The 11,216-nt window shown below is 39.0% G+C and overlaps 1 protein-coding gene across 1 annotated transcript in view; it reads left to right on the forward strand.

Annotated features, from left to right (window-relative positions):
• The window catches only part of ALPK2 (alpha-kinase 2), a 33,227-nt gene that overhangs the window by 16,857 nt on the left and 5,154 nt on the right, over positions 1–11,216 (forward strand). Inside the window, exons 3-9 of the mRNA XM_009577607.1 lie at positions 686–833; positions 1,892–2,019; positions 2,119–2,154; positions 4,313–4,587; positions 4,711–4,799; positions 8,105–8,322; positions 10,180–10,228. Of these exons, the coding sequence (XP_009575902.1) occupies positions 686–833; positions 1,892–2,019; positions 2,119–2,154; positions 4,313–4,587; positions 4,711–4,799; positions 8,105–8,322; positions 10,180–10,228 (943 nt within the window). The remainder of the gene's footprint in view (positions 1–685; positions 834–1,891; positions 2,020–2,118; positions 2,155–4,312; positions 4,588–4,710; positions 4,800–8,104; positions 8,323–10,179; positions 10,229–11,216) is intronic.

The raw sequence follows: 11,216 nt of genomic DNA on the forward strand, positions 1-11,216 counted from the left end.
AGGGACTTTCTTTAGAGGTGGGAAATTAATCGTTTGAAACTGAAGAGGGAAGCAAAGGCCACTGACATTACCAAATGCAAATATCTAACCACTAAGTGTGGGTTCCTTCCTCCAGCTGTGTTTTAAAGGAAATGGTGTCATCACTGCAAAAAGTCTCAACCTGGCAGTGTGCGATGGTATGTTCCAAGAACACCTTGGAGACTGAGCATCTCCTGGGACTTGAACTCTTTTCTCTCAAAGGCTGTGATCAGTTAAAAAAATCTACTAGTTACAAGTATTCAGTTAATATGAATTCTTACTATGTAACCATATATGCTGTACCTTTGTGGTGTCTTTTTTTACTGGTAAAGCCAGCTGGTCCTTTAATCAGAGAGAATGTGTTTTGATTAAGAAATTATTTTATGTCAATGCCTTTTCAGGCTAGAACTTCCCTTGCGTCCTATTCCATAAATTCAAAATGTCTTTGTATTGAAAACATTTCCATTGACTGTGTGGGGCACTGAATCAGTCTTTTAAAACCTCCGTATTTTAAAGCCTTGGTTTCTGCATCAGAAGAAATCATAATTATTTACCAGTGTTGTCAGATTCATATTCTTAACATCTGCAAATCATTCTAGGATTCCTTTAAAATGCCAAAACAATATCATTATCTTCTAATCCTAAACTGTGGCTCTTCTGTTTCAAGCTCCCAAGCTGCTGAAGAAAATCCAAGCAGAGTTGTTCCCTGACTGCTCTGGAAATATTAAGCTATGCTGTCAATTTGGTGACATTCATGGTGACTCCACCATTACATGGACTAAAGATTCCAAGTTACTAGCACGACTGCAGAGAAGGTGAGTGAATGTTTCTGAAGGACTGGTAGTCTATCACAATCAAAATCCAACTAACTGTTTTGTATGTACCCAAGCACTGTTTCTTCTTTTGGAAATATACATCAATCTACAGAAATACATAATCTGGACTGTTTGGTACATCTTAGCTTTTACTTTCAATAGGGGGCGTTTACAGGAAATTAGGCAACAAATCTTTAGATTTTTATTACCTGTCAACACATGGAAACTTGTATTGAAAAATACACATTGCTAGTAATATTAATATATGCTAAGTAATTTAATTTAAAAACTATTGTTGGATAAATATGTTCTCCAGTGTGCCAAAATACCATGAAACTTTGTGCTGCCAACAAAACTGTGCACACCTTCACTAATTCACTTCACAAAAGCTTTAAAGCACAATAGCCAGGTCTCCATAATCCCTGCATAGATTATCTGGTTTGCTGATAAATACTTCCATGGACATCCACTGTGGTACATGTGAAAACCTTCATGGTCTAAGAGGACTTTTCATTCAGGTATAGCACGTTTCAGTGTGGTTTTACTGCTGCCAGAGCCATCTTGGGTCTGCAAGTACTGTAACTGCATTCACATGTCATTGCACCCCTGTTAATATCCATGTTGATCCATTTGTGAAATTGCATACACAGACATCAGAGAGTAAATATCTAGCTTGAAAAAAGCAAAGGAACAGAGGAAGTTGAGTGAGGAGTCAATATTGAGGAACAGCATAAAACATTTTGGGCTTTTATATGTTCATACTTTATATATTTTGCCATGATATTCATAGGAATATTTGAATGCCTTTTGGTATGATTAAATTATTTTTAGATTTGATTGAGGTACTTTTCTCTCAGAAGGTAGTAGGATCATCTATTGTGAAACGCATAATATGCTGAATGCTTCTAAGTAGGGTGAAATAAAATATTTTATCTACTTGCATCATATTTGAATCAGTGAGGGACAGAAATTCCAGGGACAGGAGGAGAGATACATGGAATAATCAAGAAAGATCTTTTAAAAATATTAATGTGGAAAATCAACATATTCTGTTCCAGTGCCCAGGATGACTCTCCTGTTTCTTTGGCAATAGCTAAAGCCGGTAACAAAGACCAGGGAATGTATTATTGCTGCTTGAATAATGTGTATGGAAAGGTGACTGCTGAGTTTAATCTGACTTCTGAAGGTAAATCCCAGTTTATAATTTTGATTAGTAATAATGACAATGGCAGTTCTCATTCCATTTTTTTTTTGCTACAAAATCTGTTTCTTTGTTTCCTTGTAGTATTGGAACATCTCTCAAGTTTTCAGAATTGTGAAGGTAAGTACGCTCATCTGCTTGAATGTGTGCTCAAATCTTTGTTCCTTCTGATTTCCAAATAAAACAAAGGATGGAAAAATATAACCAGACTGAGACATTTTGACAGTTATCCCATGGGAAGCTATGGGAATCCCTTGGAGCCATTGAATCAGTATTATGTTTTTTCTAGCTGTCTTTCCCTTTTTGCACTCACCTTTGCTGTACCATCGAAGACAAAATTCGCTTTAATTCATGGGAGTTTTGTAGATGAAATACCCTCATGTAGGATGCAGTGGTTTGTGGAGAGTGATGCAGTACCCACTGTGACAAACTATTGATTTGAACTTGACTGTGTAACTTCTTCTTAGCTTGATGCACTAGCACTTAACATACAGTAAACAGTGAAAAAGCATTGCATCGCATCATTCAGAGACACAGACACACACAAGGTAATGAAAGCTCTTTTGGCAGAAAAACTTGCCAGTGGTGTTTGAACACATGGTCTTTGCAAGTCACCTGCTATGTAACTTTACTCCAAGAGAAAGACGGGCATGAAGATTTGGAATGCTTTCCCCATATGTTAACTTGTGTTTAATCACACTCGGCATATGTCTTGCTGTGCTGCAGCTAAAGATAGGCAGTGCATTGCAAATTGGTTTATCATTTCTGAACACACTGTACTAATCAAGTACTTCATTCGGCCAATTGATTCTTCTTTCTTTTTCTAGAAGAAAGAAGAAATTAAACATTTAGTTCCTTGTTAAAATGAAGACAGGACTTTTCATGTAAGAGCACTGTATAACTTTTGATCAACAGAGAATTTTAGGTGGAGTTAAGGAGCCTTCCAATTCTAGCTTTATATGTGCACTATTTCCTCTGTGCTTCAAAGAGAGGCAATAGTGTATAGAGTCTAAACCAGAGCTAACTACAAAGGGGAGCTGGAAGAACTTCATTGCTGCATAGTGTACACCTTCTGTTCTCCTATTTATCTTTTCCACTGATGTTCCTTGAAATGTTGTGATTAGAGAGGCTTGAAGTGCAGTTAGAATTTTTTAATTTCTCTCAGTGCTTAACATTAGCCACTACTTTTTCCCCCTATATTTTTTTTCCATTTGTATTCCAGTGATCATTTAAAAGGGTGAAATCCATAATCCTGCCTGATTTCAGCTGTAACAAACTTAGGTACACATTCTTGTGCTACTGGTACCTTCAAAATCCACAGGTGGGGGCATAAGAGAAATATTATTGTACCAATTTCTCCTGAGTATAAAGATCACTAAAATTGATATATTTGCTTTTTGATTGAAACAGACATGGTCATTTATAGAAATGTGGCTCTTACTCAAAATCACTTATGAAATAAAAATCTTGTTATTTTCTTCTGCCTTTGCTAATGAACCTGTTTTTAAGCTGGTGCTTGCCAGATTGAAAAGAAATAAACACTTTAACATGCCAGTCTGCACCACTAGAGCTGATGTAGTGAATGTAGTTGGTACTAGGAAAGGCATGTTTCCATCATGGTCATATTGGGTAAGGACTGAGACCTCTTTCAGCTGAGTGCCTCTACGATCACATTGGCAGAATCTTTCCCTGAAAAGATTCGAAGCTGAAAGCTAAAACAAGCTCTGATTGTACCAACAACTTCTGGCTTTTCTGAAAAGACAGGCTAGCTTCAGAAGAATGTGCTCTGAGCACATTGGGCACAGAACTGTGTTAAATTCGTATCTCCATACACTGCTGCACATTAGCTTTATTACTGTCTCTGTCTTACCAAAAAAGCAGAGTTGGCAGGATCTCTGCATTCCCTCAATGCCTCTTTAGTTCTCAGTCAGCTTGACTGACTTCACATTTATTTGAAGCTCCAGTTTACAATTCCCCCAATAGTTTTAAAAACAGCTTTTGTGTTACTTCTCTTTTTTGTTTGCTACACTCTGTATTCTCTCCTTTTGAACCTGAACTGCCACCTTTCTCCATGCTGGCTTTAGATGGTACAGGCAACAAGCTACATTTAGAGGAGCAGGGTCCCAACCCCATATTAACACAAGTGAGGCCATGTATTGTGTCCATTGGGCATTTTCTTTAATACTCTATGGAGGGATGCATTTGGTCTCCCATGTCCACCTCTTCCCATGTGACTGCGGAAGGATGTCGTGCAGAACAAAGTGGCATTTTGTTTTAGGTGTGGAAGAAATTGAATTCATGCAGCTCATGTTCAGAGAAGATTTCATCAGTGACAGCTACTTTGGTGGGAACCTGCATGGAATAATAGCTACAGAAGAGCTTCACTTTGGTGAAGGCATGCACCGGAAAGCCTTCCGAAGTAAAGTGATGCAAGGCCTCGTGCCAGTGTTCAGTCCTGGCCACCCCTGTGTTCTCAAAGTGCACAATGCTATCACATATGGGACCAAGAGTAAGGATGATCTAGTTCAAAAGAACTACAAACTAGCACTGCAGGTAAGCTTCCCCTGTCCTTTGTAAGCAAGAGTTGTGGGGAAAAGCTGTCTTGCAAATGTTCAAACAGATGATCTGTTAAATGTTTTGAGTAATAGTCCATAGCCATATCCGTTTGTAATACAGGAATGCTATGTCCAAAATACTGCAAGAGAGTATGCGAAGATATATGCAGCAGAAGCTGAACCCTTGGAAGGCTTTGGGGAGGTACCAGAGTGAGTATATATGTATTTTTATATACATGTATATGTATGCGTATATATTGTCCTATGCCACAGCTGCCCACTGACTGCTAGGAGTAATTACTAAAGAAGGAGAAAGAGGAATCCTGAGAACAGTGTTACAGCTGGAGTCATGACCTAAATAATACTGAGTATCAAGGTGGTGAGAGAGATTCCATTCCCATTAGAGAAGGATAATAAGGAGTAAAGACAGTAAATAGCAGGTAAAAGGCATGATTTTGACATAAATTTAGAGGAAATTATTCATGTTAGTGAAGTAACACCAACAGGTGATACTATTAGTATCATCTACTAACAGCAGTGGGGGATAAGTCAGGGGATAATTCCAACTTTCCATTAAAAATGAAATCTTGAGAGAAATCATGATCATTCTGAAGCTTTTATGAAGTCACTCCTTAGGCAAGTTTTCTATGTAAAGAGAGGCTTAAGCAAGAAAGCTCAAGTCTGATGCTAGGTTTTCCTAAAGACTGGTTTATTTCATATCAGTTTTCCATTTCCCGAATATATGTACATCAGACCAATAGCTCAGTACAGGTTCACCTTTGCCTCTGAGGCTGGGAAGTGGCACCCTGAGGATTTGGTAATAGATCTTTTTCAAAGGATTTGCTGTTCCAGTGTCAGGCTACTGTGTAGAGTTGAATTTGCAACGGATGGTTGAAATTCCATCTGCCTTGCTTCAAGGATAAGACCTACATGCTTGACAGTAGGCTAAATCTCCATCTCCATTTAGATGACACAAGATCTGCTCAGCTGCACTAATTCCCTGAAAAAAAGGACCACGTAAAACACAGCCTCTGGAATGATTCCGTAAAGCAGCCTTTTCAGGATTAGAAATAGTGATGGAGATGGCAGTGAAATCTTTTACGGAAAACATTTGTGCGAGTCAGCTTATTTTCTGGAAATATATTGCTCTTGGTAAAATTCGTGTTTGAGAGATTTCTCCAGGCACAGGATATAACCTCTAGTTTTGATATGAGAGAGAAAGCATGTACCCTATGAAAACTAGAAATCTGGTGCAAATAACAGGCACATGGCAGGTTCAGATCTGGTGCTTTGTTCTAAATAATTGTCTGGAAGACAGCAGCTAGGAGCAAAAGGAGATGGTGTGCATATGCTTTTGGTTTGCTTTTTAATTTCAAAATTTTAAGGCTAGATTCCTTTCTTCTAGCCAGCCCTTGTCAGACCAAACTTGTATTTAAAGGAGGGTATATTCCTTGCAACATTTTATAAGAGAAATAGAGCAAGAGAAAAGTCATCCATGTTCTCCAGAGTTAGCTTTAAAGCTACAGCCTTAGCCTATCTGTGCACGTTTGACTGTAAGAGAAACCTGGGGAAAGGAAAAAGAAAGCACTGCTCTATAATAGTCAGTGGCCTGGCAGCTAGACATTTATAAAAGGGCAGGAGGGGGAGAGAGAGAGAGAGATTCTGTGGTCTTGAGGTTACTTATGATACTTCCACAACGGAGTAGTACTAACATTTCTATTAACCAGTGATCCATTTATTTTCTTTCGGTGTGCAGTAATACGGAACTATATGTAGCCTTATATACTAAGAAAAGTTGTTCACTTTAATGATACTGGTAGAGTTAAGCTGATATCACACCTTGAATGAGTAGGTTAGAACTAGACAAGTGCCTACAGTTGCAGCGATTGTTCCTTAGAAAGGTAATAACTACTGGTATAAAGGCCATTTGTACCAGTTTAACTGCATGTGGTATAACAATAAGGGTAAAATATTACAACAAATAAATTAATGGTGTCAATAAAGCTTGATTATGGACTAGGACTGGAAGACTTATACAGAAGTGCTGTGGTTATATATGGTTCTCTGTCCCATGACTAATTCTTCTAGACCTCCTTTCAGTGTATATAGAGCACATACGTACATTCACAATTCTGCCATTTCCAGAATCCAGTACAATTATGTCTGGAAGCGACTATACCACCCCTTTGGCAGTGTTGCTCTAAGAGATAAGACTGTTTGTAAGAAAGCAAGTAACTAGAAACCTGTTTTGTGGTGACAGTCATTTCCCCCATGTGTTCTGAGATACTGCTAGGAGCTCTTGTGAGCTAGCTGATAAAAGACAGTTATGTTCTGTTACCAGCTCCAGCTGAACGGCTTTCTAAAATGACCTTATCTCAGAGCAGTATTAAATTCCACTGTAATATACACTGATGTCACTTTTTTTCTTACTCTAAGGTTTTAATTTTGGAGATTTATACTGTAGTATCAGAGTGCTGCCTAACAAGAATGCTGAGTTTTTTCAGTGTAAGTACAAACAGAAGACGACTATCCATGAGGTAGAACACTGCTTTCCAGACAGCAGGAACTTTGGTAACCAAGAAGTTCATGTTGCCAGTGAGACAGATACTTCCTTCCAGGCTATTGTCATTATCACTTTACATTCAATCTTTCTCTCTGGGAAGACCGTGAAACCCCAAGCAAAATTTTATTTGATATTGGATGTGAGTTTTTGGCATGGTGCATCTTTAGACATAAATGGACCTAGCCTGTATTCCTACAAAACTTTGTAAGTCTTTCTGGCTAAACTAGCTCAATTTCTAAATGAATAAAATGAGACAAATTTTGTCAGGTTTGCAATTTCCTGAAAACTTCCTACAGAACTAGCTGAAGTTTCCTGACCTGGATCCAAACTTCGCCAAAACCCAAGAATCTTCTGATTCTAGATTTTCACTTAGGCCAACTTGTCTTGAGAATCCGATGATCTTTCCAGAGACTTTCTTGTTTCCTCTTACTTTTTGGTAAAGTAGTTGCTTTGTATTTTCATTATCAAAAGTGTTTGCTAATTTTGGATGTGTCAGGTTTTAGAAGTCTAGTCTGAGAAATCATCCACTGACACTGGACTTGGGCAAAGCACTTTCTGGAGTGGGTCAAATTTGCAGGTGCTTAACACCTCAGAAAGACTGAATCATATATCAGGCAGACTGAGCAGCTAAAGCAGCGATACTCCAAAATAAGCAAGCACCCTTTATTGTACAGAGTTTAGGTTTTGGGATGTAGTAGGACAACATTAGAAAGTACGCTTTGAAAAAGTTTACATGTGAGTAAATAATACAAAGAAATAAGCACATAGAGGATAATGCGATTGTGTTCTAGAGCTACCTAGAAATCTGAATCTTATCCAGATGTCTCCTGGCTTGGATTAGACTTGGTAGCTGTTCATTCACTCTCTCAGATCACTGGCCACTTTGTCTGTTTCTTACTCCTTCATTGACAGAACTCTCTGGATTTTATTAGTTTTTATCCCTTGATTTCAGGATCATTCCTATTTTTCTTGTTCATCGCCCTGCTAATAACATCCCCTATGCGACAGTGGAGGAGGAGCTGGTTGGGGAATTTGTGAAATACTCTGTCAGGGATGGCAAGGAAGTAAATTTCCTGAGAAAAGACTCAGAGGCTGGCCAGAAGTGTTGCACCTTCCAGCACTGGGTGTATGAGAAGACCAATGGGAGCTTGCTTGTCACTGACCTGCAAGGTGAGTTGCCTGAGTGGAGGCAATAAAATGGCTTTCCCATGATACAGGCTGGTGACCACTCACAGTCAATCCCTGTAACTGCAGAACTTCCAGAGACTTATTTCTGAGCAATGTTATTATTCACTTTCTGTGTCCTATTGGTAATGCTGAATGTGCTCCTTCCATAACCTTGTAATGGGCAGAGTCTTCTGCAGATGCAGACAGTACCCTGGCCCTGTGCCTGTTTTATATCTGCATCTCATGCAGATCAGAATAAAAGAAAGGAGAGAGAGTTAGGTTATTTTATTTTCCAGACTCTTTTAAGTGCACTATGTTTATTTGTGTGTGTGTTAATCTAGGGAACGGAAAGACCCTGTGGCAGCAGGGGCAAACATGTATTAACCTATACAGTATTATGATGTTTATTTAATCAACAGAGAAAGGGAATTTTTACCTATCTTATGTTCTTGTAAGAAGACAGTTTGGAAAAGAAAAAACAAATCTTGCACTCTTAACAGGAGAGTTGTTCTTCCACATGTCCCCTTAGTAAATCAGGACACTCAATATGAGTCAAATCTGGCTTATTGTCTCACCTCCCAGAGGTTAATGAAATGTCTTGTGAATTAAAGAGTTCAGTTGTTAATAACATCCTAGTCCTTATTTTTTCTTGTATTTAAATACTTACCAACAATCTCTGAACAGTGGAGTGTTCCACATTCAGGTCCTGGCTAGGTTTGAAGAAACATGTTCCTTCAAAAAAAGAATGGTGAAGAAATGCCCTCCTTGCATTTACTAAATGCTGCCCTCATGCTCCTGTGCGTGTAACTCCTCCTAACTGCTGAAATGCTGGGCCCGTACACAACACAGTATGCATAGATGTATTTGAAAAAGAGAAAGACAGGCCCTTGTTAAAGAAAACCAAAGCAAGGTGGAATCTTAGAAAATATCCCATATTCTTTAACAAGAGAAGGCAGGAAAATTAGCAACAAGACATCTCAACAAGACCCCTGAAATAATCTAAAGGGAGAAGAAAGAACAAAATCCTAGCCTGAGGGGAAGCAGAGCAGCAGAAATGGTATCCAAGCCTCTGTAATGATTGCTGCCACAAAGGACAATATACCTGCTGCTGTTGAAGAGAAACATCCTTCCTCTTTGATAATCTTCTCGTTTGAGTATCTAGGCTGCATTTTTCAGGCATACCAGTTGAGATTTCTGAGGGTGTTCTCCAAGGAAAATGGTCTTGAGACCATTACTTTCCTGTGCAGAAGAAATTGCACACTACAGGACTGGATTTTGGCTATAAACAAGTCAACAAAGGGACAAGTTAAAAAAACCAAGATTTTGGAAATACTGAGTAAGAAAGGGATTTTGGATCTCTCACCCAGAAAGTAAAAATACGGTTGACTGACCTATTGCTATTTGATTAGCAAAGCAAATATTCAATTCCTACTGAAAAACATTTTAGTCCAAGTTTGCAAAGCATCAAACCCCATAAATAAATAGACACATCTCAGGGCAGGTGCATAAGCGAAGATTTTGTGTGTTTCTTAAAATGCAGACATCAAAGTGTAACTCCTCCTTCCCCCCACTGACTGTCTAGCACAGGAAACAAGTTATGCTCTATTTATCACCTTGCTATCTGTAAACTACTGGTAGCAGGCTGACTTCTAGAAATTGCTAGTGATACAGAGCATAAACATCCTATTTTTAATTGGGCTACTTTAAAACATTTTGAAAAAATGGTGACAAATAATTAAAATTAAAATCATGAATTAATAATTAATATTTAGTGCCTCTATGTATGGTGCTCTTGAATCTGAAGATATTCCTAGAAATTCTAGTGTAACATAAGCTCTCTGTTTCCTTGATGCCTTGTAGGTGTAGGAATGAAGTTAACTGACGTTGGCATAGCAACATTGGCCAAAGGGTGAGTGAAAAATTATTTCTCAACAGCATGGGTTTGCTTTACACATCAGTCTCTTCACAGTGTAAATATGTTGGGGGAGGGTGCACTGGAAATTTATTCTTGCTCTAACTTTGGAAGAAAACAGTCCTCATCTGACTCTTTTAACTTCTTTTTGTTCATATTTATGGGAACCCACCTATAAGGGAAGCACATTTATTTTGTTCTAGAAGGATGGGGCTACAATGTAGATTGGGCTTTGCTTTTCTGTCATGCCTCCCTTAAAATAGGCTTATTCAAAGGGCATTTCAAGAGTGAAATCAAGGTCTCTGGTGACTTGCAAGTAAGGCGCTTTGCTTGGTGGTACATCAGCTGGAGGAAGGTAGGGCTGAAAATGCAGAGCCAACACTGCCTCCAGCCTGGGATGCAATGAAAGACCTAATGTTTGTGCTGTCCAGAGCTTCTGACCATGGAGGAAATGTATCAAATCCCTGCACGCTCTTGGAGCCAGAGCTCCTGCTGGGCTTGCACTCATTAGCACTTCCCCAGCAAATGCAAATACAAGCGCTTCCAGCCCTATTACTCGATCCTGCTGCCAGTAGGCAAGGTGACCCTTCTCCCCTCCTACCCTTCCACTGGAAGAAGAGATGCTATCTACCACAGTACTGTGGGAACTAGGGAAGGAGATGCCCTGAAAGGGGCCAAAGTTTATATTGCCCTTTTTGCAAGGAATTTGCAGGGACTGCATGAGAGAACACAGCTGAAATCCCTCTTGCAGCCAGCAAAAGTGCCAAAGCTTTGGAATATGTATTTATGACACAAGCTTTTATAAAGACTCTTTTCTCAGTTTAGAACTCTGAGTTAGTTTGTCTTCCTATAGCAGGCAGTGACCCGTAAGCTTTTCTTGAGCCCGTGTTCTTGTCAGCTGCATGGGTGGAGGGAAAATGTCTGTTTAGCTCTGTATAGGCCACTTATGTGATAAAAAAGGAAATGTGTTATGGGATTTGATGGT

This window comes from Fulmarus glacialis, unplaced genomic scaffold (assembly GCF_000690835.1).
Source record: "Fulmarus glacialis isolate BGI_N327 unplaced genomic scaffold, ASM69083v1 scaffold28425, whole genome shotgun sequence".
Classification (NCBI taxonomy): domain Eukaryota; kingdom Metazoa; phylum Chordata; class Aves; order Procellariiformes; family Procellariidae; genus Fulmarus; species Fulmarus glacialis.